This window comes from Myotis nattereri, assembly GCF_964212035.1.
Source record: "Myotis nattereri genome assembly, chromosome: 19".
Lineage (NCBI taxonomy): Eukaryota > Metazoa > Chordata > Mammalia > Chiroptera > Vespertilionidae > Myotis > Myotis nattereri.
The window spans coordinates 3,981,917-4,009,908 of NC_138095.1; the positions used below are offsets into that span (position 1 = coordinate 3,981,917).

The window sequence follows — 27,992 nt, forward strand, 5'->3', positions numbered from 1 at the left end:
GGATTGGCAGCCCCGAAATAGCGCGGAGTGAACCAGGGGACACATCAATCAACTCACAAACCAAGGATATGTTCCCTCTGTTCTCCTCGGCCCCAGCGCCTGAAACGATGGCTACTGGGTCAACCCTGAACGACTACGCAGCCCGGTGCCCTGCCCAGGCAGTGTCACTGTCCCCTGGCAGACAGTGGGCGTGCTGGGGAGATGTGGAGCCCCGCAATCCTGGCGGGACAGCCCGGCCAGGTCCCCTCATCCCACCCCTCATCCTCTGCTGATAAATGGGGCCCCCACATCTGGGGCAGCTGTGAGATGAGGGTGGTGGCTGGTGAAGGGCCTGGTATACAGCTGGCGCTCAGGGTGTGCTCCCTCCTCCCTGCCCCAGGCAGAGCTCAGTCCCGCTTTGTCAGGGGAAAACTTGTCTCTGCGGGCCCACTGTGCTCCCAGGGGCGGGGGGCACGGCCTGAGGTCTCCTGGCCCAGAACTGGGGCGGGGGGCGTGGCCTTAGGTTCCCCGTCAAGCCCAGCCCCCCCTCCCCTGTAGTGTCATATCAGTGCTGAACCGGAACGCACACAGGCAGCCTGACCCTGGCCCTGCCCACAGACTGGTCGTGACTTGGACACTGTAATGGACAAATTAGCATATTACCTCTTTTTTATATAGATTGTTTGTATACTTTCATTGATTTCAGAGAGGAAGGGATGGGGGGAGAGAGAGAGAGAGAGAGAGAGAGAGAGAGAGAGAGAGAACCATCGATCGGCTGCCTCCTACAAGCCCCCCATCAAGGATCAAGCCCACAACCCGGGCATGTGCCCTGACCCAGAATGGAACTGTGACTTCCTGGTTCATGGGTCACTGCTCAACCACTGAGCCACACCGGTCGGGCCAGAGTTCTTTTAATTAGCTGACAGAATTTTATATTTCTAGGAAACCCTAAGGGGGAAAAATCCTAAAGAGCAGCCCTGGCTGGTTTGGCTCAGTAGATAGAGCGTCAGCCTGTGGACTGAAGGGTTCCAGGTTCAATCCTGGCCAAGACACATGCCCGGGTTGTGGGCTCGATCCCCAGTGGAGGCAGCCGATCAATGATTCTCTCATCATTGATGTTTCTATCTCTCTCTCCCTCTCCCTTCCTCTCTGAAATCAATAAAAATATATTTTTTTTAAAAACACACCTAAAGAGCAGTTGAACTTAGAAAGATGAGTATTCCTACCACTAGCAACGTTAGAAGACATGATTACACCAGAGACAGTAAAAACAGTTCAAATGTCTATCCCTCGGTCATAACAGAGGGAGCCTTCCAAACTGGGTGTTTGATTGAATTGTGCACAAGACCCTTGAAGGTGTTCCATCATTTTCAAGGTCAAGTTCAAATCCCTTGGTAGCATATCACACGCACGCACACGCACGCACACGCACGCGTGCACACACACATACACACACACACACACCCAGCTCTAGGTCAAGCCACCAGGTCTTTACCTTTGCCTTGAAGTGCCCCCTGCCCTTTCTCCTCCACCGGCCGGGCTCCCTAGCCCCTTCCATCAAGGCCCTGACTCCCTAAGATGCATTCCAGGGTGTGGCCCCTCAGCAGTGTCCCCAAGGTCCCTCCAGGCACTGACCGCTCTATAGCGTCACTGTTGATTCACTGGGCCATCTTGCCCACTAGACTCTCAGCTCTGTAGGAGCAGGAATTAAGTAAAACAAATATGCCCCCCACATTTAACCCTAGCATCGGCCCATAATAAAGTGCAAATAGCAATGGATCATAGGGTTGGGGATGCAACAGGGATTGGGGGGACGGAGGCAAAGTGGAGACTACATCCGCCCACGTATCCTGTCCAGCCAGGACAAACACTAGGAAACAGGTCCATGGTTGGTCCCCAGTTGTAACCTCTAACCCAGGAAGAAGATCAGGAACTCAAACAGCACATAGATGTGATTCCAAAATAGAGATTCATTTATTAAGAATTATTTAGTGTTTGCATAAAAATCACCAATTGTTCCTCATTGGGTTTTTAACACACATGAATTCTTTGGGATCCCTCTATTCACCCCAACACTTTCAAGATACAGCTCTTGTGAGTGCCAGGAGGGAGTTAAGGCAGCGAGGTGTTCCTCGGGTCTCGGCATCGGGAGGCTCGTGGCCTCCCCTCTGGGAGAACACACATGATGGGTAGTTTCTCAGGTGGGGTGGGCTGTCCCTGAAGGAAACGCTTATGCAGAAGAAGCCAGCTCAGTCGTCTGGGTCCGTTCCTCATACCTGACAGCCTCAAAATACAGTGCCCTCGGTCAAGGTTACCAAAGGCTTGCTGGTTGTTTTCAACTATAAAAAACTGTCGGGAAAAAGACAGTAGGAAGAGCGGGGTGTATGCTGACAGCGCTGTGAGGCGGGGCTGTGCACCACAGGAGCACACAGCAGTCTGCTTTAAAACAATCCTGTGTAATTTCAAATCAGACTCCTCGTGGGCCTTACATCACTGCACCAGATCCTCATCTTTAAAATGAGGTGTATGACAGGGCTCCCCCAGGGCCACGCACCACGTGGGGGGACGGGGACAGAAAGCCCTAGGACTTGCCTTATTAGCAACATTAACTGATTTTTATCACACTGAAATGAAGGCAGTCGGTCTGTGCTGCCGTGGAACTAAAGGTGATTCAGAAGTAGGGTGGTTATTTATTGCTCCGTTAGGATAGACCCCAAAAGTGACTTTTCAGAAACCAGGGCCGTCCCCTGCAACCCCAGCCCGACTCTGGGCCGCTCTGGGGGACGCAGGCCACGGCGGCCTCCAGCTGCTTCACAGTGATTCTGGCTGGTCTGTTTCTGAGGGTGCCGGCGGGGGCACGCCTACACCTTGTAGTTGAGATCGGCGTTCATCTTGGTGTACATCTCGTAGATGACGTCAATGGTGGCCGTGAAGTTGACCAGGAACAGGCGGACCTTCTCCAGGCACTCCTCCTCCGTCACGTTCTGGCCCTTGGACAGCGCTTTCAGGAAGTCGGACTTGTAGGGCGCGGCATACAGCGCTGCCTGGAGGCGGGCGAGAGGAGGAGAGGCGCAGGGTTAGGGGGGCCCGTGGTGGGCAGGGTCTGCGCTGACTGTGGCACTGAAAGGGACAGGCCAAGGCCGAGGGATGTGTCTATTCCTGTCTACCCCCGTGAGGGGCAGCAGGACGGCTCCAGCTCTGGGGGCAGACAGACCTGGGTTCAAAGTCCAGCCTGTGCCGCCGACTAGCTGTGAGCCTTGAGCAAGTCACTCAGCCTCTCTGAGCCTCCAGTTCATCGTCTGTAAAATGGGGTGGCCATGGCACCCATCCGCCTGGGTGGCTTCTGGGAGGACGAAGGAGGTTGTGCAAAGTGCTCGGCACAGCGCCGGGCACACGGAGGCTCACAGCGCCGGGCACACGGAGGCTCACGGCGCCGGGCACACGGAGGCTCACGGCGCCGGGCACACGGAGGCTCACGGCGCCGGGCACACGGAGGCTCACGGCGCCGGGCACACGGAGGCTCACGGCGCCGGGCACACGGAGGCTCACGGCGCCGGGCACACGGAGGCTCACGGCGCCGGGCACACGGAGGCTCACGGCGCCGGGCACACGGAGGCTCACGGCGCCGGGCACACGGAGGCTCACGGCGCCGGGCACACGGAGGCTCACGGCGCCGGGCACACGGAGGCTCACGGCGCCGGGCACACGGAGGCTCACGGCGCCGGGCACACGGAGGCTCACGGCGCCGGGCACACGGAGGCTCACGGCGCCGGGCACACGGAGGCTCTCACAGCGCCGGGCACACGGAGGCTCACAGCGCCGGGCACACGGAGGCTCACGCAGCGCCGGGCACACGGAGGCTCACGCAGCGCCGGGCACACGGAGGCTCACGCAGCGCCGGGCACACGGAGGCTCTCACAGCGCCGGGCACACGGAGGCTCACAGCGCCGGGCACACGGAGGCTCACAGCGCCGGGCACACGGAGGCGCTCTCGGCGCCGGGCACACGGAGGCTCGCAGCGCCGGGCACACGGAGGCGCTCTCGGCGCCGGGCACACGGAGGCTCACGCAGCGCCGGGCACACGGAGGCTCACGGCGCCGGGCACACGGAGGCTCATGCAGCGCCGGGCACACGGAGGCTCACGCAGCGCCGGGCACACGGAGGCTCTCACAGCGCCGGGCACACGGAGGCTCACGCAGCGCCGGGCACACGGAGGCTCTCACAGCGCCGGGCACACGGAGGCTCACGCAGCGCCGGGCACACGGAGGCTCACAGCGCCGGGCACACGGAGGCTCACAGCGCCGGGCACACGGAGGCTCGCAGCGCCGGGCACACGGAGGCGCTCTCGGCGCCGGGCACACGGAGGCTCTCACGGCGCCGGGCACACGGAGGCTCACAGCGCCGGGCACACGGAGGCTCACAGCGCCGGGCACACGGAGGCTCATGCAGCGCCGGGCACACGGAGGCTCACGCAGCGCCGGGCACACGGAGGCTCACGCAGCGCCGGGCACACGGAGGCTCACAGCGCCGGGCACACGGAGGCTCATGCAGCGCCGGGCACACGGAGGCTCACGCAGCGCCGGGCACACGGAGGCTCACAGCGCCGGGCACACGGAGGCTCATGCAGCGCCGGGCACACGGAGGCTCACGCAGCGCCGGGCACACGGAGGCTCACAGCGCCGGGCACACGGAGGCTCATGCAGCGCCGGGCACACGGAGGCTCATGCAGCGCCGGGCACACGGAGGCTCACGCAGCGCCGGGCACACGGAGGCTCACGCAGCGCCGGGCACACGGAGGCTCATGCAGCGCCGGGCACACGGAGGCTCACAGCGCCGGGCACACGGAGGCTCACAGCGCCGGGCACACGGAGGCTCATGCAGCGCCGGGCACACGGAGGCTCACAGCGCCGGGCACACGGAGGCTCACAGCGCCGGGCACACGGAGGCTCACGCAGCGCCGGGCACACGGAGGCTCACGGCGCCGGGCACACGGAGGCTCTCACAGCGCCGGGCACACGGAGGCTCACGCAGCGCCGGGCACACGGAGGCTCACAGCGCCGGGCACACGGAGGCTCACAGCGCCGGGCACACGGAGGCGCTCTCGGCGCCGGGCACACGGAGGCTCTCACAGCGCCGGGCACACGGAGGCTCACAGCGCCGGGCACACGGAGGCTCACAGCGCCGGGCACACGGAGGCTCTCACAGCGCCGGGCACACGGAGGCTCTCACAGCGCCGGGCACACGGAGGCTCTCACAGCGCCGGGCACACGGAGGCTCGCAGCGCCGGGCACACGGAGGCTCACAGCGCCGGGCACACGGAGGCGCTCTCGGCGCCGGGCACACGGAGGCTCACAGCGCCGGGCACACGGAGGCTCACAGCGCCGGGCACACGGAGGCTCTCACAGCGCCGGGCACACGGAGGCTCACAGCGCCGGGCACACGGAGGCTCACAGCGCCGGGCACACGGAGGCTCACGGCGCCGGGCACACGGAGGCTCACAGCGCCGGGCACACGGAGGCTCACAGCGCCGGGCACACGGAGGCTCACGCAGCGCCGGGCACACGGAGGCTCACAGCGCCGGGCACACGGAGGCTCACAGCGCCGGGCACACGGAGGCTCACAGCGCCGGGCACACGGAGGCTCACGCAGCGCCGGGCACACGGAGGCTCACGCAGCGCCGGGCACACGGAGGCTCACGCAGCGCCGGGCACACGGAGGCTCACGCAGCGCCGGGCACACGGAGGCTCACGCAGCGCCGGGCACACGGAGGCTCACAGCGCCGGGCACACGGAGGCTCACAGCGCCGGGCACACGGAGGCTCACGGCGCCGGGCACACGGAGGCTCGCAGCGCCGGGCACACGGAGGCTCACGGCGCCGGGCACACGGAGGCTCTCACAGCGCCGGGCACACGGAGGCTCTCGCAGCGCCGGGCACACGGAGGCTCACGCAGCGCCGGGCACACGGAGGCTCACAGCGCCGGGCACACGGAGGCTCACGGCGCCGGGCACACGGAGGCTCACAGCGCCGGGCACACGGAGGCTCTCACAGCGCCGGGCACACGGAGGCTCACAGCGCCGGGCACACGGAGGCTCACAGCGCCGGGCACACGGAGGCTCACGGCGCCGGGCACACGGAGGCTCACAGCGCCGGGCACACGGAGGCTCACAGCGCCGGGCACACGGAGGCTCACAGCGCCGGGCACACGGAGGCTCGCAGCGCCGGGCACACGGAGGCGCTCTCGGCGCCGGGCACACGGAGGCTCTCACAGCGCCGGGCACACGGAGGCTCTCGCAGCGCCGGGCACACGGAGGCTCACGGCGCCGGGCACACGGAGGCTCACAGCGCCGGGCACACGGAGGCTCACAGCGCCGGGCACACGGAGGCTCACAGCGCCGGGCACACGGAGGCTCACGCAGCGCCGGGCACACGGAGGCTCACGCAGCGCCGGGCACACGGAGGCTCACGCAGCGCCGGGCACACGGAGGCTCACGCAGCGCCGGGCACACGGAGGCTCACAGCGCCGGGCACACGGAGGCTCTCACAGCGCCGGGCACACGGAGGCTCACAGCGCCGGGCACACGGAGGCTCACAGCGCCGGGCACACGGAGGCTCTCACAGCGCCGGGCACACGGAGGCTCACAGCGCCGGGCACACGGAGGCTCACAGCGCCGGGCACACGGAGGCTCTCACAGCGCCGGGCACACGGAGGCTCACGCAGCGCCGGGCACACGGAGGCTCACGCAGCGCCGGGCACACGGAGGCTCACGCAGCGCCGGGCACACGGAGGCTCACAGCGCCGGGCACACGGAGGCTCTCACAGCGCCGGGCACACGGAGGCTCACAGCGCCGGGCACACGGAGGCTCACGCAGCGCCGGGCACACGGAGGCTCACAGCGCCGGGCACACGGAGGCTCACGCAGCGCCGGGCACACGGAGGCTCACGCAGCGCCGGGCACACGGAGGCTCACGCAGCGCCGGGCACACGGAGGCTCACGCAGCGCCGGGCACACGGAGGCTCACGCAGCGCCGGGCACACGGAGGCTCACAGCGCCGGGCACACGGAGGCTCACAGCGCCGGGCACACGGAGGCTCACAGCGCCGGGCACACGGAGGCTCACACAGCGCCGGGCACACGGAGGCTCACAGCGCCGGGCACACGGAGGCTCACAGCGCCGGGCACACGGAGGCTCACGGCGCCGGGCACACGGAGGCTCACAGCGCCGGGCACACGGAGGCTCACACAGCGCCGGGCACACGGAGGCTCATGCAGCGCCGGGCACACGGAGGCTCACGGCGCCGGGCACACGGAGGCTCACGGCGCCGGGCACACGGAGGCTCACGCAGCGCCGGGCACACGGAGGCTCACGGCGCCGGGCACACGGAGGCTCACAGCGCCGGGCACACGGAGGCTCACGCAGCGCCGGGCACACGGAGGCTCACGCAGCGCCGGGCACACGGAGGCTCACAGCGCCGGGCACACGGAGGCTCACGGCGCCGGGCACACGGAGGCTCTCGCAGCGCCGGGCACACGGAGGCTCTCGCAGCGCCGGGCACACGGAGGCTCACGGCGCCGGGCACACGGAGGCTCACGGCGCCGGGCACACGGAGGCTCACGCAGCGCCGGGCACACGGAGGCTCACGGCGCCGGGCACACGGAGGCTCACGGCGCCGGGCACACGGAGGCTCACAGCGCCGGGCACACGGAGGCTCACGCAGCGCCGGGCACACGGAGGCTCACGCAGCGCCGGGCACACGGAGGCTCACAGCGCCGGGCACACGGAGGCTCACGGCGCCGGGCACACGGAGGCTCACGCAGCGCCGGGCACATGGAGGCTCTCACAGCGCCGGGCACACGGAGGCTCACAGCGCCGGGCACACGGAGGCTCACAGCGCCGGGCACACGGAGGCTCGCAGCGCCGGGCACACGGAGGCTCTCACAGCGCCGGGCACACGGAGGCGCTCTCGGCGCCGGGCACACGGAGGCTCTCGGCGCCGGGCACACGGGGCGCGCAGTGCGGTGAGCCGCTCCCTCTGGGTGAGGCTGCTCGGGAGGCAGGCGAGCTGCGTCTCTGGAACACCCACTTCCTGAGCAGGGAGAGGGCCGCTATCTGTGGCTCTTTTGTCCTGTAGGAGGCGACACTTGCCTAAATTCTAAATTTCAGGGCCCCCCTGACACTTGAAAAGATGTCGGAGAATCAGAAGTTTACGGAATTTCAGAGCCAGAGGGAAAAGTATGCCACCAGACAGAAAGGCTATGAGTCTGACGGGGTGAGGAAATTACAAATAGTAATAGTCATTATGAAAAGAATCATTATGAAAGAATAGTCATTATGAAAGAATCGTAATAGGTTTGATACACTGAGTGCAAACCACGGGCCAAGCACCTGATACAGATGAACTCGCTTCATTTTCACAATGAACCCTGGAGGCAGGGCCTACTTTACACCCATTTGAAAGATAAGGGTGCTGAGGGTCAGGTCATAGGATCTCAGCCCCCACCTTCCTCTGTGACCTTGAGCAAGACCCTTAACCTCTCTGAACATCCGTTTCTTCACCTGGGAAAGGGGTAAGGATGCTCCCACCGCATGGTGCATTGGTGCACAGCATGGGCAGCTGCCTGGCCAGCCTCACAGGGCCTGCTGCTGTTCCTGAGGTGGGGCTGCGAGGTCCTGAGCGGGGGTGGGGGGAAGGCTCCCACAGAGGGGCCCTGTCCCAGCCCTGGTGACCGGCTCCTCCTGCCCAGGGCCTGTGCCGCGGGGGGAGACCAGCCATGAGACCCCTCTCATGTGAGTGAGCTGGGCAGCGGTGGGAGCTGCAGAAGTAGGGGTGGCCAGGACATGGGCGAGATGCCAGGCCATGAGGTAGGGCGGCCAGTGACAGCGTGTGGCACCCCGAGGGGGCCCTCAGGGAACGAGGCTGGTGCTGAGGCCCGTTTCCAGGAACAATGGCCAACGTCACCCCAACAGGAGCCACCAGGAGCCTGTGGGCCAACTTCCTGTCAGCAGGTGCCCATGGGCCCGGGGCCTCCTGCCCCTCCCTGCCCGGGGGGAGGAGCGGGGCTGAGCCTGGGGGGCCAACAGGCCAGCCCACCATCACCCTGATGTCCTCAGAGTCGCGGCCAGGGCTTCTCCCTCCCCATCGGGCCACCTAGGACGAGGCACCTCAACAGAATACCACGGAGCATCCAGCATGACACTGTGTGGCCACGGAGGGGGCGGTGAGGCGGAGCCGCCCACAGTGCCTGAGAGAGGCCCTCAGCGCACCGGCCCCTCGGCAGGGGAGCCCTTCCTGAGGCCCGGGACGGACAGACGGACGGACGGACGGACGCAGGCTCTGAGGCCACTGGAGGCTCCGAGGCCACAGGAGGCATGGCCGGGCGAGGCGTGGGCCCCACAGCTGGCAGCCTCCTGGCTCACCTGGAAGATCTTCTGCACGATCCAGCCGTGGTACTTCTTGAGCGCCATCTCGTAGGCCTTGGTGGCGTTGACGCGGATGAGGTTGGGGTGGCTCTCGTCCCGCTCCCCGTCGCAGATGCTCTGCAGGAAGACCTGGATGAAGCGGAGGCCCCTGTGCCCAGGAAGGAGAGACAGGCCCGTTAGGACACCCCGCTCCTGCGCTTGGCAGGCCCGACTACGCTGAGCGAAGCACCTACTGTGAGCGGGAACATGTGCTCGCAAAAGCAGGAGGTTACTCATTCCCCGCGTTTTATCTTTACACCTGGCCTCCACGTAGCGTGGCCACTGGCTCCACACGGCGTCTCCAAGCGCTGTGTCAACCCCAGGCCTGGTTGTGGCCGCTGAACACGGTCCCTGCGGGGAGCTGGGGTCTGGGCCTGCCCTGTCCTTTTCCTCACGGAGCTGCAGACACGCCAGCCTCTCCCACCTCTGCCACGCCTGCTCTGCCTGGGACCTCCTGGTCAGCCCTGGACACTCTGCTTGGCCACCCTCCTCCAGGGAGCCCTCCCTGACCTCTCTGTCCAGGCTCTGAGATCCTGCTATCAGGATCCACCCACCAGACCGTGACCCTGAGAGGGTCTGTCCTCATTTCATTGGCATCCTGCTCGCCTGGCACCATGAGCAGCACACAGAAGGCGCTCACTATGTGCTCAATTTGCTGGCATCCTCCCGCACTGCCCTCCGGCAGCCTGGCTCGCCCACACCCATGTGGACACACACAATCGCACTGATCTCGACAGCATCATCTGCTTTGCCCCTGAGAAGCCCAGATCCTGTGACAGGATAGATGGGCCGAGGGCATTCCTCGTTCCAGGGTTATGACACCAGAGATGAGTAGCTTGGAGCAACTCCTAACACATGATGTCAGGGTGTTAATTACAGGCCACCCACCCCGATGCCCACACAGCCACCCCCTCTAGGAAGAAGGCTCTTTGTGCTCCATTTTATCAAAGAAGCGCATGTTTGGGGGAAGGAGGAGCTGGCTGGGGGGGGTCTGGGCAGAGACAGGGAGGCACACCCCTCCTGGCTCCAGGCCCCAGAGAGAAGCAACGCTGGGACATCTATGGGCCTGGGAAGGGCCCCTGGCTTCATGGCACTGTGAGGCTCTGGTGTTTGCACAGGAAGGAGAATTCTGTGGCCGGTAGAGAGCAGCATAAGCTAAGTAAACAAGCTGCCTGGCCTCTCTGAGCCTCGGTGGACTCATCTGTAAAATGGGAACAACTACATATGGATTCAAGTATTTGCTCTGAGGACAAGATGTGTAGTGGCTGCGAGCACGTCAATTCTGTGGTAAGATCATCTGGGTTCAAACCCTTCATCAGGGTATCCTGTCCCCCAGACCACGGGATGAATTTGTGCAAATTAGATAGTTCCTTCTCCTTGCGATGCTGTATTCCTGCAAGAAGCTGTCATCGTCCACAAATCTACCACGTGACCCGCCCCGAGAGGACCTCTCTGTGCAGTCACAGCCTGACGACTATGCCGGCAGCTCGGTCCCAGGCGGCCTTGGCCTCCAGCAGCCCCAGTGGCCTCCTCTGTGAGCTGGGATCACACCACTCCTAACCCACAGCACGTGAAATGCGGCCAGGCCCACAGAGCTCAGCACGACGCCCGGCCGCATGGCTCAGTGGTTAGCAGTAACCCAGGGTCAGGGCACAGGCCCGGGTTGCGGGCTCAATCCCCAGCAGGGGGCGTGCAGGAGGCAGCGACTGATGATTCTCCCATCATTGATCTTTCTACCCTCCCTCTTCCTTCCTCTCTGAAATCAATAGGAATATACTTTTTAAGAAAGCTCAGCACAACGCCGGGCTGTGTGCGGTTTGCTCGCCTCTGACGGTTCCGGGAGGGAGTCGCCACCGGGCAGCCCGCGGCCCTGGGTGCTTTTCCTCAGCCGCTAACAGGCATCGGCACAGGTGAGGGAACGCAGTGACCTCCTCCCCCGCCAGGGCAGGCCGCGGGTGGCTGTCCTGGGTGGGCAGAGCGGGCCCAGGACTCACAGCCACACAGCCTGCCGCCCTGGCTCATCACCTTTTCAGCCACATCAGCGCCAGCGTGGCCCCCACTTTGGGCCACTCTGCTCCATACATCTCCTTCTCCGCGTCCAGGATGTTCTGCAGGGTCCGGAACTTGGTCGGGTCGGTGTTGTACACAGCTTTGATTTTCTGAAATGGAGCACACGGGGTTTCTCCTTGGAAAAGCTGTCCCCACAGACGAGCGGCCGGCACGCTGCGGGGAGGAGCACCCCACCGGGGCCTGGCTCTCCCCACACCAGTGCCAAGAACAGCAATGGGGCTTGTGCGACAGGAACTCCCGGACCGTCCCATTTCCTGAGCGCACCTCCCCGCCCCCGTGAGCGCTGCCTTCTCTGATGCCCACAGCAAGCCTGATGTTGCGCTGTCATCACCCCAAATTGCAGATGAGGAAACTGAGGCTCAGAGAGGGGCAGTGAGGTGCCCAGTGACACAGCTGGTTCCTGTCTGCCTGGCATTGCAGCGGGTTCCTGCACAGACTGGCTCCAGAGTCCACGTTCTCCAACCACTGTGGTCAGCACCTCAGACACCGAGCATCTGAAGTTTCACTTGTCTGGACAAGTAGAAATATGCTCTTAGGGTTCAAAGATCCAGAAACAAGGCTCTGAGTGGAGCCGGCAGTTTGGGTCTGAATCCCGCCTCTGCATGTCCTTGCGGTGTGACCTCAGGGGAGTCCTTCAACCTCTCTGAGCTTCCTCATCGGTAAAATGGGGATGACAACAGAACCAGCCTTAACGGCTGCTGGGATGAAGAGATGAGAGAGTGCAGGGCAGCCATCCCTGGGCCAGGCCCTGAAAGGACCCTCACTGCCAGAAGCCGGTCCATCCTTGCTGCTTGACACAGTCGCTGCAGGGAAGAAACATCTGCACAGCATATGTTTCAAGGGACCTGGCGTATATGGCATACTGTTCTTAATATGTTTGCTCCCCTTCTTGGTGCTATGTTTTAACCAAGGTCACCTCTCCGAGAAAGGTTGTTTCCCCAGGTAGGGATTTTCCCCTGAAGTTAGGGAGGGAATAAAACCCCTGAACTAAGTGCCAGTCGGGTAGTTAATCACTTTAACTACGAACAATCACGCTTAAACTACATAATCTTTACTCCCTGGAATGGTGATAAGAAACGCCCTAACCTTTGGAATAGAGATTGATAGGATTGGAATCAACTGGTATAAATACAGATGTAACAAGACAACAGGAAACAGAACCTAGAGACAGAACCTAGCAAGAGAACATGGCAAAAGATCCTGGACAGAACCTGGCTACAGAACTTGGCTGGAGAACCTAGACAGAACCTGGCTACAGAATCTGGCGACCGAACCTGGCTGGAGTACCTAGTAAGAGAACCGAACCAGAACTTGGCTGGAGATCCTAACCAGAACCTGTCTGGAGATCCTGGATAGAACCAGGCGAGAGAACCCAACTATGCTGATGAACTGAACGCTGCCTCTGTGCCATTCATTCCTTCTTCGCCGACTCCGTCCACACCTTTGGGGACCCCTGGACCTGCTGGGGCTGGACCCCAGCACTCACGGGGAGGGGAGAGGGGCTCGGCACCCTGAACTCCCGGCCTGAGGCAGGGAAGGGCCAGGCCCAGGCACCATGGACGTCTGAGTTTCGTTATTTGGGGGAGTGGATAGAAGAAGCAGGTTCCGCCTCAGTGGGTTCCGCCTGTGGTCCCATTCAGGCTGCAACTAGGAGGCATGACTGCATCAGAGCCCAGGTCCGATTCAGAGGAGCTGGGGCCACGGCTGTCCTGCAGGTCTTCTCCCAGCCCTCGAGCTGGGGAGCTGGGGCGCTGGGGCAGGGAGCGGGCTCCGGTGACTGGGGCAGGTGTAGATTCCCGAGGTGGTACCAGGGTTGCCGCTGCCAGCCCAAGTACGTACCGTGATGTTACCGCTTATGTCCGCCTTGATGGGCGTAAACACCGGGGACCCAAGGCAATCTGGGGAGAAAACGAGAAGAGAGACTTAGATCCCAAGGGTCACGGAGGCCTGCGGACAGGAGGGTGGCACCTGATGTGCGCAGGGAGAGGCAGAGCTGTCTGTAGGTGTTAAAAAGGCTCCCGGGCAGGTAAAGCTGGCGTGCTAGGCTCCACGTGAGACCAGCTTCTTACTGCAGGACTTGTCAGCGCCTTTAAAATACAACCCCTTCTGTCCATAGCACCCTCCGCACTAGAACAGCGCTGTCCCAGAGACCTTCTGCAATGAGGGACCCACTCTGTATCTGCAAGGCAAGCCACACGTGGCCACTGAGCACTTGAAATGTTTACCTCTCGTGCCTTTGAATTTAAATAGCCACATGTGGCCTGTGGCTACCGCATTGGACAGCAACCCATCTTGGCCAATAAGCCGGATCACTGCTAATTAACCAGCTAATTAACAAGCTGGATCACTGCTAATTAACCAGCTAATTAACAAGCCGGACCACTGCTAATTAACCAGGAGGCAGACTGAGGAATCATGAGGTGGGAGAAGAGGGACCCGGTTTATTAAAGACCTTCTCATTCGCCAGCTTATAAGGAAGAAACGAGGCTCTGCAGTCCTGAGACTGCATAGGAGCCCAGGAGAACGCCAGCAACGGCGTCCGTCACTTCACAGACCGTGAACGTGGCCCTGACACTCCACGCTGCACGCTCTGGTCATGAGGGCTTGGGAGTGTATCCCTTCCCTCTGAGCCTCAACTTTCCCATCTAGCAAATGGAGCAACAGAACCGATCACAGGCGCTCCGAGGATGACTCAAAACAGTCCACTTCCAAGACATACATTTTGTTCACCTGTGGACTCAGAAGGTGCTCTGAATTGGAGGTATCTTCCATTTCTTGGCAGCTCATAAAACAACAGAGCATCCTAAAATAGCTGAGTTACTAAGATGTAGGCCTGGAAACTGGCCATGCCTGGAACTCCAGGCTCCACATGAAATGTGAGCAGCCTGTGGCCTGCGCCTGCTCCTTCCCCTCCTTTGTGACCCACTTGGCAGGCTGGCACGGGGACCAGAGACACCCCCCGGCGCGGGTCAGAGCTCCCTGCCAAGGGCTCGGCGCAGAGGAACCACCAGGGAATGGCCGGCTCCCCGCTGGGCCGGCTCAGTGTGGACTTCACCCTCAGAGCCTGAACACAACTGCTCATTGCTGAGCCCAGAGCTCAGGGACAAAGATGCCGGGCAGGCCACCGTGGGTACCAAACCCACAGGGGGAGAACACCGGTGCCATGTCCCCTTGCCCCGGGCCAGGCAGGGGCCGTGGTGGGCACACCAACTGACTGCATGGGAGCAGAGGGCTGGGGGAGGGACACCTGCAGGCCGAATTCCATCCAAGGTGACCAGCACACCTGGCCGGCCATCTGGAACATCCTAATCACAGCTATTAAACAGAGGTATTGAAGGAACAGCATTGGACACTACAGTGAAATACTCCATAGCAAACGGAAAGAAGGCGGGTGAGGGATCCAGACACACTAAGCTTGACCCCTCGCCCAACCACTCCCCAGGGAGCAAGTCTCCCGGCCTGCGTGTCTCAGCTTCCTCACGTGGCCAATGGGGCAGTAATTGTACTTATTTCACAGGCTTGTTGCTGGGATTAAAAATCGTGTGTTGAATTGCTTAGCAGAGTGCTCAGGGCGTGCACTGGCAATGAATGGACTTTGATCATTTTTGTGACTTTGATTGTAACTGGGGTCAGGCCCCAGGTCCAGCAAATGCCACAGGCGTCACCCAGCTGTGCGTGGACGCTCCCAGGTCCCACCTCACACTCGGCCTCGCTCCTGACCCCTCTACTCTCCTCCTTCCTGAGGCCCCGCCAGGACCGGGCTTGGGGCCAGAACCCCCAGGCTGAGCTGTGAGCCCACTCCCCTCAGCGACGGGCCGTCTCTCGGGCCTATGGGAGCAAGTTTCCCTCCACGAGCCACGCTGGAGCTGCCCGGATGGCACAGGGAGCTGCCCGATGGCACGAGGAGCTGCCGGGATGGCACGGGGAGCTGCCCGATGGCACAGGGAGCTGCCCGATGGCACGAGGAGCTGCCGGGATGGCACGGGGAGCTGCCGGGATGGCATGAGGAGCAGCCCAGGTGCTGGGCTGCAGGGGGCTAAGCATCTAACCTGGGCACTCTGGCCCCAAGACGGGCCTGCCAAGCGCTGCCATGAGGTGACTGACTGCTCCTGCCCTTGGCTCTCATCCTGCAGAGGCAGCCGGGGAGGCTGTGCGACCCGCTGGCCGGGAATGTGCTCTGACACTTACTGCTGGCTCCACAGGACAACGCACCCCAGGCTTCACGAATAAACCCAGGGAGCCCGGCCGGAGGTGGCGCGTCGACCTCTGAACCCGAAGGTCATAGGAACGGTTCGAGTCCCAGTCAGGGCTCATGCCCGGGTGGCAGGCTGCATCCCCGGTAGGGGGCATGCAGGAGGCAGCCGGTCGATAATTCTCTCATCATCAATGTTTCCATCCCTTCCTCTCTGGGATCAATAAAAAACATATAAACAATAGTGCAGGGAGCCAAGATCTCCTCCGCCAGCGACAAGGCCCCTCTTGACGGTGCAGCCCAGGTCCACTGCCAACCTCCGGGGGCCAGGCCGGTGTGACGGCTACGTGGGGACCCGGCCCTTCCAGAGGGGCGGCGGCTCTGAGCTCCAGCGATGGCTTCCCATCCTCCCCTTCGAAATGCACAGTGTCCTCAGACAGCAGGTGGCCAGCCTTGGGGTGCGAGGCAGGTAAGACGGTGATGGTGGAATCCAGGCAGCAGGTCTATGAATCTTCACTGTAAAATTTGTTCACTTTTGTTGTTTGTTAAAAGTGTTTACATGAAACGTCGGAAAAAGTATCAGGATGTCTTCCTGCTCATGAAAGTCACTTCTTCCTTCTGCTTTTTCTCTGAGTCCACTTGGGTGTCACAGCGACGCAGCTACACGCGTAACTGCTTTCCATCCACGTGTCCCACGGGCCTGCGCGGTGAGAGGGCGGGGACCGGGCCGCCTCCGTGCCCGCTCATCCCAGGTGCTGGCACCGCGCTGGCCCCAGTGGGTGCCTAGAGGGCCTCTGCGGCGCTGCACCCAGTGGGTGCCTAGGGGGCCTCTGCGGCATGAATGGGGGGGCAGATTGGAAAACGTGAATCTAGGGGCGTAGTTCCTGCCTGGCGGTTTCTCTACCCAGTTTCTCGCAGTTCAGACTGACCCGATGCCCCGGCTCCCAACACCCAGGCAATCTAGGCGGCCAAGACAATGGAGGGGGCTTGGCCTGTCTCCCTGTCTGTGATGAGAACACCAGTGGGGCTCCCGAGGGCGGCTGCGAGAGGGAGGGGCGCCACCTGTGCCCCGTGAGTGCTCGGGCCGGGCCGCAACTGGTACTGCTACCTGCTGATTTTCTTCCTTTCTTTCTTTCACTATATTTTCACTGATTTCAGAGAGGAAGGGAGAGGGAGAGAGAGATAGAAACATCAATGATGAGAAAGAATCGTGGATCCGCTGCCCCCTGCACGCCCCCTACTGGGGATTGAGGCCACAAGCTGGGCACCCGGGCATGTGCCCTTGACTGGCAGGCTGACGCTCTAGCCACTGAGCCACACCAGCTAGGGCAAGGCGCTCTGTTTTTCGTTTGAGCTACGTAGGTAGGTCCGGGACGCACCGTGGTCAGCGGGAGCTGCCGGCCAGCAGTGTTATTACGCCGTGGCCACCACACAGGGACAGAGCTTCTGCTCAAGTGTGCGGTGGGAATGTGGGGAGTAAAGTGTATTTCCGGAGCTGGGAGGGGAGCAGGACGGGGGGGGGGGGGGAGGACCTGGAATTCACCTCCATGCGGGACCCAGAGGAAGTGGCCGACAGGGAGGCACCTCTCTTACACAAATGTGCACAGGACGTCGGTTTGGGAGCATCTGCACATGAGCCACGTGAGGGGGGAAGCAGTGCCGTGCGCCACAGTCGGCCGGTCCCGGGTTCGAATCTCAGCTCTGATGTGACTGTGGACAGTGACCTAACCGCGCTGGGCTCAGTCCTTCTTGCCACAGCCCAGCGGTGCTGCGCAGGCAGGAGGTGCTCACGCCTGTCTCAACACGACCCGCCGAAGGTTCTGGTCTTGTGCTTGTCTTCGGCGCCGCCCAAGGCTGCCGAGCCCGGAAAAGGCAAGTGACCTGCCCGGGTCACACGGCGGAGCCCAGGCTGGTCCCACTGCTCCCTCCCTCTTTCCAGAGTGCTTCCATCTGTGAGTTCCACAAAGGGGGGGTGGGGGGGCTGCCGGGAAAGCCAGAAGATGATGTTCATCCCCACGCACTCGGGCCTTCCTCTAGTTTGACCTCCAGCCGCCCCTCTGCAGGCGGAGGGGACAGAGCGTGACACAGAGCCGGCAGCTTCCAGGTTTCCCAGCCTCCCTTCCCACAGATGCAGCCCGGCCCCACGTTCCCTTTCCTGTTTTACCAGTTTTACGGTGTCCCCAGACTTGTTTTTTTATTGTCAGCAAAACAGGCTCATTAAAACACCACCCAGAACCAGCCAGGAGGGAGGGAGGGGCTTGGGCTCAGATGGTTTTCTAGATCCTCCTCTTACCGCACCCGCCCCGCCCCCCAAGGAGGAAGATGTGTCAAAAACAAAGTAAAAACAGAAAACAAGGAAAATCAGATACGATGCTGGCATCTTCACAGAACCAGCTCTCAGAGGCAGGTGCCGCACATGCAAGCCCTGGTCATCTGGAGCATGTTTGATTAGCACAGGTCTTCTAAGGCCACGACTCCACCCAGAAGGCATAAGAAATAGATCAAGAAATCTGATTGGAGCCCTAACCGGTTTGGCTCAGTGGATAGAGCGTCGGCCTGCGGACTCAAGGGTCCCAGGTTCAATTCCAGTCAAGGGCATGTACCTTGGTTGCGGGCACATCCCCAGTAGGGGGTGTGCAAGAGGCAGCTGATCGATGTTTCTAACTCTCTATCCCTCTCCCATCCTCTCTATAAAAAATCAATAAAATATATTTTTTAAAAAAAAGAAATCTGATTTGAAAACCCAGAAAGCCAACAGCACTGATGGGGCAGGGGCTGGTCTCACAAACCTCACAGACGGCCATCGTTAAGGAAAAGCAGGCCTAGAGAACAAATGGGCCATCGGCAGAACAAATGAAGACACTCTCAATACTAAAAATAAAATTAAATATTCTCCATCTACCAAATCTCACGGTACATCAGCCTTCTCTAGTACAACTCATCGGGATGGAGCAGAAATGCCTCTGCGTCGGTGCAGGCGGCCATCTGTGGGTCTCTAAACAGGGCCGCCAGCGAAGCGTGATCCATGATGAGGTGTGACCCAGGGATGTCACAGGCCCTCCAGCCTCACGACACGGCTTTACACGGCATGTCTTCAGGTTTTGAGTAGAGTTTTGCACCATTTTCTAAATATATTTTTATTGATTTCAGAGAGGACAGGAGAGAGAGAGAAACATCAGTGATGAGAGAGAATCATTGATCGGCTGCCTGCCTCCTGCACGCCCCGCCCTGGGGACCCAGCCCACAGCCCGGCCATGTGCCCTGACTGGGAATCGAACTGTGACTCCTGGTCCATAGGTCAAGGCTCAACCACTGAGCCACGCTGGCCAGCGAGCATTTTGCGACGCCCTCTGTGACAGCTCCGGCCGGACAGGGGACACCGGCACTTCCTGCTCGGGTCTCTGCTGCAGCTCAGCTGGCGAGACGGCCCAGGGAGCGGAACTCCCCATGAGCGGGCGTCGCCGCATGCCACACAGAATCACTCACTTCCTCTCTTTCTGGCTTCGACGTCACTGGAAAGCACCGGCCATCACGCTGAGCTGGACCACACACACGTGGAGATCCCATCTGAGCTGCCCCTCAGCGCCTGCCGCTCAGACAACCCTCTCTTACAACGAACGGGTGACGTTCCTGACACTGGGCACCGACCTAGGTTCCTACCGACCTCCCACTTCCTCTCAGGAGCAGCTTTCCTTCTGAAGCGCAGAGCAGCCCGTGTGTAAGACACGCGGCGTCACGCTTAGCCGTGACTCAGGACGGGCACCACGCCGCCGTCAGCGACGCGTCTCACGAGGGACCAGGATGCCCCTGTGGCGCTGCTGGGAGTCGGCTTGGGGAGGTTCCACTTCACGTTCAATGTTTAGTTTTCAATAGCTGGCTCGTAAGGTTCCACTGTTAGACCCGGGGGGGGGGGGGGGGGCAGGTTATCTCTACAGTCCTGGGTTACAGGGATCATAATGGGAGGCCTCAGATTACCGCTGGTGGAGATGAATCATTTATTACCTGCGGGTGTGGGGTGCCGCGTGTGGGCACGTGCGCCTCATGGCTCCGTGTGCAATAGGCCTGTTTTGAAGGACAAGAGCCCTGAGAATGCCACCTTCCTAGAACGAATGCCTCCTCTAAATCCCAATATCTAAAGAGGAAAGAATGTTCACAAGACATTCTAAAATGCTGCTTTTAAAAATCGCCTCCAGCCCTGGCCGATTTGACTCAGTGGATAGAGCAACAGTTTGAGGACTGAAGGGTCCCGGGTTCGATTCTGGTCAAGGGCACATGCCCGGGTTGCGGCTCCATCCCCAGTGGAAGGCATGCAGGAGGCGGTCGATCCATGATTCTCTCTCATCACTGATGTGTTTGTCTCTAGCTCTCTCTCCCTCTCTCTTCCTCTCTGAAATCAATAAAGATATATTTTTAAAAAATCACCTCCATGACATGCCAACTCTCTGTCCACAATCGCCCCTTTTGGCAAAAACCAGCCTTGGGTTGGGGACGCAGTGGGAAATGGCTTCTCTGCTGGCTGTGGCCTGGGAGGAAGGAACCTGTAAAAGGAGGTTCAAAATGGACCCCACCATTAGGGTTGCTGTGAGGCTTACAGGAGAGTCCACGAATTAAGGGCTAAGCAGTTTCTGGCCTCTAAGACGTTCAATTTAAAAGAAGATATTCGTTATGCTTGCTGTTGTTATTATTATAAGCTATATCATCATTTTCATCTTTCTCAACAGGCAAAGCTTTTCTTTAGAGAGGAAATCTAGAAAAGTATGATTCCAGGGATTAAGAAAGAGAGCGGAGGGAGGGAGGAGAGGCCGAGTGAGAAAGTGTGTTGACTGCTGGCTGGTGTGAGTGAAATGGGCAGGAATCCTCCCGTCATAAACTTGTGGCTTCAGACGCATCCAGACCGTCAGAAAGCGCTCTCACGGGAGCGGCACGGGAAGCGGGGACAGCAGGGCAGGAAGGAGTCCTTTCTCAACACGGGAGCCGACCGGCTGCCTGGCCGCAGAGGAGCGCGGCGCTTACAGGGCCCTGAAGGGGACGGATCCGCTGTAACCACTTTTAAAAGCTCAGATACAGTTAACACTGTAACAACTAAGAGGAAATTAAAAAGGCCCTGATACAAGTAACACTAGGAGAATGTAGCAAAAGGAGTTAACTCCCACCCAGGCCCGTTTTAAACTGAAATAACGAAACCCAAGACCAAGCCCACTTCCATTCTAACGGCTCAGTAAGCCGCGTCCGCACACAGCACAGACAGAGGGCCTGTCCGTCCGGGAAGACTCCCAGCGCCTGGGCCTGTGCGGCTCCCTGGCGGCAGGGCAGCGGCTTCAAAGCCCGGGGGCCACTTTCCAGCTGTGTGACCGGGCCAGACCCCTCACCACTCTGAGCCTCCGTTTCTCCGTCTACAGAAAGGGGCCAAGTCCTTCTAATTCATGAGGTCACTACAAGGACTGGAAATGCGGTATCGGCAGGTTCCACGTTTGGCACATGGAGCCACGCACAACAGGGACTGCACGAGCGATGACCGCGTCATGCATCGGACCCTACAAAGCCCCTCGGCCGGCACCTTCCCGTTCCCTTTCAGCTGGACACGGGCGGGCACCTGTGCTCCGCCAGGCCCACTGCCGCGCCCTGAGCGCCCGGCCTCTGCCTCTAAGGGATTCACAGGGCACCGTTCCTCCAGCAGTGCTGGGCAGTGGGCCCCACACAGGTGAGGACCAGAGGCAGGGCCTGGATGAGCTAGCAAGAGGGTTTCCCTCCTGCTTCTCCACCTTTTCCCTCCAGAAGTAGCGGCCAGACCTCGGCCCCTGACCTCAGCCCCCGACCTCGGGACAGGTTTCCTCGGCAGAGGACCAAGGCGATCTAATCACCATCACAGGGGACGGTCTGGGCTCCTGCGCTGCCTTTGGCTGGGACAGGTGAGGGCGCTGAGCGGGCAGCTGGTCACTGAGACCCAGAGGCAACTTCTTTCCCAAGGGCTCTGTGGCAAGACTGCCGTTTCTAAAGCCCCGAGGCCCTGTCTACCTGCGCAAAAACGGAGCGATTCTGGCACTGAGCGATTCTGGCACTGAGCACCGGGGTCACCTCCGTCACCCCGGGAGGCTCGGAGCGGAGAAGGGCAGACTGGTGCGCGGACACACCACGCAGCTTTGGCGCCACGGGACCAGGACTTCAGTTTGGCTCAGCTTCATGCCAACACCCATGTTTTCTCCGTTCCTCTCAGGTGTTCGAGCACAGACTGCAGCGGACAACAGACCCAGGTTCAAAGTGACTTCTCGCTGCTACACAGACGGACAGGCTAACACAACGGGGCCAGAAGCAGCCCTCTCATCCGCTGTTACTCAGATCGTGAGCGTGAAGCACCCAGTGCATCAGGCACACAGTAGGTGCTCCCAGAGCTAAGGAACCCTCACTCACTCCTCGCAAATGCACCTCCAGCGGATGACAGGCGTCTGCGGAGCTGCCACATCGCGGAGGCGTGCGCTCGGCTTCTTCGCCCAGAGACCCCGCTTCTTCCTCCCGGAGCCTCCGCCCAGGAGCGCAGTCTCCATCCCGCTCCCATGACTCCAGCTCTCGACAAGCACCGCCCACATGACGCTGACCTGCTGCAGGGAGAGCGCTAATGCCGCTTCTTGTTTCTCCTCCTTAGGCTGTTCTATACAAAATCAAAAGTGATCAGGTAGGTGTACACATTTAAAAACAAAAACATGGCACAGACGTCGCTGGGAGCTGCTTGTTGAAGTGGGCAAACAGCTTCTCGGGAGCTGGGGAACTTCTTCCTTTTTTTTTTTTTTTGTTAATCCTCACCCAAGGATATGTTTCCATTGATTATTTTTAGAGAGAGTAGAAGGGAGGAGGAGAGACAGAGAGAGAAACATCGATGTGAGAGAGACACATCCATTGGTTGCCTCCCGCACACACCCTGACCAGGACTGGGATGGAGCCTGCAACCGAGGTATGCACCCTTGACTGGAATCGAACCTAGGACCCTTCAGGCCATGGGGCGACGCACTATCCACTGTGCCACACCGGCCAGGGCAGGCCAGGGGTAAGTCTTACGCACAGAACAAGGGTGCGGCCGGGGCTGGCTCCCCGGTGGTTAACGCAATGTACCAATTAAAGGAAAGACTGACCTGTCTGGGCCTACGCTCTGGCGACTTCCACACCCAGTCACTCAAATGTGAATTCCAATGAGCAGGACATGGGCCTGGCTCGGCAGACCAATTATGAGCACACGCTCAGAGGAAACCTGCAGGTCTGGTCTGTGCTCCAGCATGTTGGACACGTCGCTGTGGTGCCAACACAGGTGTTCAGTCGCCAAGCAGGCGGGCTCCACGGGGTCCCCTCCTCTGCCAGGCCGGAAGTCAGGGCGGCAGGCAGGCACAGGGCACACGCACTCAGGAGGAGTCCAGAGGCCTGAGGTCTAGTCTGGCTCTATGGTCACTCGCGGGCTGTGTGACCCTGGGCAAGTCCCCTAACCTCTCTGGCCTCCGTTCCTTGGCTGTAAAACAAGATGATTGTGCGCTTTTGGGCTGCCATTGGTCTCCCAAAATAGAGCAAGCACTGAACCAAAGTGATGGAAAACCATTCTTCTGGGGATTATTCTAGGACTCATTGAGTGCCAGACACCTGTACCAACCAATTCAATGGGCATCCCTTTAATTAAGCTAAGAGGCCTAAATGAAGAAAAACGCTCCTGGAATTCCAATCTCAAGAACTGAGAGGTAAAACACATCACCTTCCGCTCCCGCATCTTCGGTTTCTCCCTAAACCGTGGCAGCAAACGGGTGTCACCTCATGCATCAACTCTAGATGGCCCGGCCTGGCCGGTGGCTCAGTGGTTTGTGCCGGGCTGCACACTGAAGGGTCTTGGGTTCAATCCTTGGCCATTGAGGCTTCTAGGCAGGGGTGACAAGACTAATGGCATCTAAGCCTCTCATTTCCTCTCTCCCCTTCCTCCGCCCTCCAATGGGCAGTGCTCTAGAACGGCTGGAAAACTGACCTAAAAGATGAGCGAGCAGGCCTCACAGAAGTCAGCTGCAAACTGATCGTCAGAGATGAGCTCCAATTACGGGGTCAAGGTGGAGGAGGAAGATGAACAAATGGCTGGAGCGATTTGGCCTGGAGATAGGGAGGAAGGGCTGGCCCAAGAGGCTCTAAGTCACCTCTGGCCTGCGCCCAAGGAATCAGCATTCCCCCAGCCCAACCGACTCCATCAAACTGCACCCACGAAGCTTGAAGAAATACGGCTGCTCCAGTGATTTCACTTCTAAAGATTAGAAATAACAAGAGAAGTGTGCAAAGCAATAAATACGAGGGTGTTCACTGTAGCGCTGCTTAACAGAGCAAACACCTGAGAAGCAACGTGAGTGTCCAACAGCCGGGGGCTGGCTGAGTGAACTGTGGCCACATGCAGAGAATGGAACGCTCAGCAGCTATGCAAAGGATGACGGGCATGGAAAGGTGGTCACGCTGTGCTGTTCGGTGGAGAAAGCAGCTGGTACCTTCTCCCTTGGGGATCGATAGAAAACGAGTCTGGGGGGGCGGGGAGCCACTCTGAAACGTCAGCAGAGACCTCCTTAAACAGCCCTACCTCACCGGCTGCGAGAGGATTAAGTGAGCCTCTCCACCGGGAACGCTTAGCGCACAGGAAGTGCTCAATAAACGACAGAGTTCTACTGAACATTTCTTCCTGCTCAACTTTCCTTCGAGAAACAGATCTTCCTTGCAAAATTAAATACCTTTTAAAAACACAGCTTTCAGCCCAAAGCAATGGCTCTCATCCAGGGGTGGTTCTGTCTCGGTACACATATTTTTGGTTGTCACACTTGGGTAGAGGTACCACTGGCATCCAGTAGCCGGAGGTCAGGGACGCTGTTGAACACCTTACAAAGCGCAGGAGCCCCCGTCACAAAGAATGGTCCAGCCCCAATGTCAGCAGTGCCACCGCACAGACACCCTGACGGGGAGGGAGCTGCCACCGCAGTGCCTTCCAGATTCGTGGGTCCATGACCCCAGACGGCCGCCATTCCAGAGACACACTCGCCACCCAGATCACCCAGGTGACCAGACATTCCCGAGATCTAGACAAAGCCCCTGTTAGAACTGACCCCGATCTCACTCGACCCCTGAGCCCTAGAGGAAAACCATCGGTGGGAGCATGCGCTTAAAACTTAAACCTTCAAGGGAAATTCTCCCCCAGCAGAGCCTAATGGCTCACAATGATTATCACTTTTTTTAGATGCTAAGCATTATCCTCCGCAGGCCAACCCAGAGGCTTCTGTATAAATGGTGCTTCTGTCCACAGATGTGACGGGCACAGCACGTGACTCGCAGCAAAGACAAGGGTCCTTTGAGATGGGGAAAGGGAGGCGGGACGCTCCTCAGGCCTGGCACCATCCATCCCCTTTTCTCTAAAACCAGCTGGATAATCGCATCAAATGAAGGGACCCCAAGTGCAGAACTGGTGGGCAACCTTGCAGAGGTGAGGGAGGAAAGGGCACAGGGCCGGCCTCAAGCTCCCCACCTTGGCAGTGCTAACATCTGGGGCTGGATCAATTCTGTGCCCTGAGGGCGGGGAGGGCCTGTCCTGTGCACTGTAGGGTGTTTCACACCATCCCTCCTCTACCCACTAGATGCCAGCAGCAACTCGCCGCAGCCTTCCCCCGCCCTCAGCTGGGAGCCAGGAGCTTAAATAGATGCTGAATCCTTGTCGGGGCAGGCTGCTGTCCTGCAAATGTCCACAGAACCAAATGGGGGGAACCGTCACAAGTACGAACAACCCCTTCCCGCGAGGCCGGTCACCTCCCAAACCGCAGGCTGGAGAGTCAGTGCCACGGCAACCCAGTGACACTGACAAGAGAGTGTCCTGTACATTTAGCAAGTACCAGCTGAGCACCTTCTATGTGCCGGGCACTTCTGATCCTGGGGGTGCAGCAATGGACAAAAACGACCAAGATCCTGCTCTCAGGTCGCTTACACAGGTCCGAGAGCCATCCGAACAGGCCACTGCACTGGTTCAAACATTGACTAATCATCTACTTTCTATATGAAGGAACCAAAACTGGATCCAGGAACTTAAATAATAGCACCCCCGCCTGCCCAGCTAAGATCTACTTGGCACGAGGGCCACACGATATACACACACTGCTTCATTTACCCCCTGCCGCTACCCTGGAGTCAGCATCCCCATTTCACAGATGGGGACACTGAGGCCGAAGAGGTGAAGGACACAACTCCAGGTCACCACAACCGCCCCAGAGCTCACGCCCCTGCAGGACCTACTGCCCCCAATGAGCCCTGTCACCCGCTGGGGATAGAGTCACGGCCCCGGGAGCCAAAGCTCTTCAGCCGCAGTGTTAAGGTTCAGTCGGTCTGTAGGGTTCAGCTGGACTCTGCCCTGGGCACTGGTGACCTGACCGCCTACCAGGCCACCAAGTGCACTCGCAGGTCAGGGCACAGGGCGAGCCACATGGAAGAGGAGAAAGCAGAGGCTCGGGTTACAGCCTTTCCCCGGGACCTGGCCGCGAAGGGCAGGGGTACATGGCACTGTCTTCCATTTCCCGTTTTCCATCCAGGGCCCGGCTGGGCTGGGGGAGGGGAGGAAGGAGGTCTGACATGGGCTTAGGGGCCTTCCTGGGTATGACAGATGGGGGAGGGGTCTCCTTACACCCTGTGTCTGACATCACCCCAAAGGCAGCCCCCACCCCAGTCCCGACCTCTATTCAGGTGGTTCCCCTAGAAAGGGGGCCTCCAGTTTCATGACTCATTTTCAAAAGCCCCTCTCCTCGCCCTGCGGGCTCCCTGCCTTGGAGTGTGTGTGTGTGTTGGGGGGGGGTGTCTTTGGTCTGGAAGGGGGCATCCCGGGGAAGAATGTTCCTGAAAGGGTTCTCTGTGGGAGAGGCTGGGAGAATTTAAGGAAAAGGGAGGGTTCCCCAAAGGGAGGGAGTTGACAGCCATTCTAACGGGGGAATGATGGGTGCGGGGTAGAGGAACTTGGGGGAGAAGCGGCGGGAGGCTTCCCGGAGACGGAGGACTGCAGAATCGGGGGCTTGGAAGAGAAAGGGGTGTCTGGGGAAATGAAGAGTTGGGGAGCCCAGGGGAGCGGAGCATGGGGATGCCCTGGCGGATACAGTGGAGTGTGTGGGTCTGGGGAGACTGGAGTGTCAGGGGGGAGACGGAGGGTGGAGGACCCCTGGGGAGACAGGGAGGATGGCGAGCGGCCGGGATAGGGAGCGTGTGGGGTGCGCGGAGAGAGGGTCTGGGTGCCGGGAAACGGGGTGGGCAGGGTGGAGTGGGGATCCTCGGAGGACTCGGCGCCAGGCTGCGCCCCGCGCGGGGCTGCGCGCCTCCCCGCCCCACCTCCCGGCTAGGGGTCGGGGTCGGGGTCGCGCCAGGCTCACCGAAGAAGGGCGGCAGGTGGGACACCGCCTCCAGGAAGGGCCCGGTCTCGATCTGCTTGTCCGCGGGCAGCGGCTTCAGCAGGTGCTCGGCCAGCAGCGCCATTTCGGGGTCGAGGCCAGCGGTGATGCCCCAGCCGGCGCCGCGGGCGTCCACGCCGCCCCCCCGGCCGCCGCCGTCCGCGCCGGGGCCGTCACTGCCGCCGGCGCCAGGGCCGTCACTGCCGCCCGCCGCCGACTCCGGGGACGCCAGCGTCGCCACTTCCGCCCGCCGCGCCCGCCCGCTGAGCCGAGCGCTGAGCGCCGCCCGCCGGCCGAGGGCTAAGGTGCCCGCCGCGCCGCCCCGCCCCGCCCGCCTGCGCCCAATCCGCGCCGCCCCGCCCCGCCCGCCCGCGCCCAATCCGCGCCGGCCGCCCTGCCCGCCTGCCCAATAGGCGTTCGTCTCCGCGGATCTCCGCGCCTCCATTGGTCGGGGGGCGGGACCGCTCAGCCCCCGCGCGGAAGCGCGCGAACCGGTGGGTCCTGGTGCGTCCCGGTGCACCCAGGTGCGCGCAGCCGGGTGTGTCTCCCGCCGCCCCCGGGGGGCTGGTCCCGCCTGCGGAGGACGCGGCGCGGCGCTGCCCAGGGTGACTCTCCGCCCACAGCAGCCCGGCGACCGCCCACCCGGCCGCGCCCGCAGGACGCCGGTGCCCCACGCCCGCCCTGCAGCCCGGGGCCCTGCGGGACTCGTCGGGCCGCAGCTCCTTTCAGCTACAACCAGCGGGGACCGGCTGCTTCTCCGTCAGGGCTCACCCGGCCGTCCCGGCAGCACAGCCAAGCCCGGCAGGGCTCCTGGCCCTGACCTCGTGGGTCCAGGCTGACCTCAGCCGCCCAGTGTATGACCCAGGCATCCGCCGCCGCCA

The 27,992-nt window shown here is 61.0% G+C and overlaps 1 protein-coding gene across 1 annotated transcript; it reads right to left on the reverse strand.

The window, feature by feature from the left end:
- Positions 1 to 1,929: 1,929 nt before the first annotated feature.
- On the reverse strand, positions 1,930 to 27,268 carry GLTP (glycolipid transfer protein). The gene is made up of 5 exons (XM_081114210.1): positions 27,094 to 27,268; positions 13,348 to 13,406; positions 11,464 to 11,597; positions 9,397 to 9,547; positions 1,930 to 3,023 (listed from the first exon to the last, which is right to left on the reverse strand). The coding sequence occupies exons 1-5, from the start codon at positions 27,194 to 27,196 to the stop codon at positions 2,841 to 2,843; spliced, it is 630 nt and encodes a 209-aa protein (XP_080970336.1). The 5' UTR covers positions 27,197 to 27,268; the 3' UTR covers positions 1,930 to 2,840.
- Positions 27,269 to 27,992: the final 724 nt, after the last annotated feature.

What these genes read in the sequence shown, in the direction of transcription:
- GLTP (XM_081114210.1), bottom strand. Translation starts at nt 27,196, where the DNA reads ATGGCGCTGCTGGCCGAGCACCTGCTGAAGCCGCTGCCCGCGGACAAG. An exon ending in ACATAAGCGGTAACATCACG is followed by an intron (nt 11,598 to 13,347) that starts GTACGTACTTGG and finishes GCTCCATTTCAG; the next exon opens with AAAATCAAAGCTGTGTACAA. An exon ending in TCGTGCAGAAGATCTTCCAG is followed by an intron (nt 3,024 to 9,396) that starts GTGAGCCAGGAG and finishes GCCCGCCTCCAG; the next exon opens with GCAGCGCTGTATGCCGCGCC.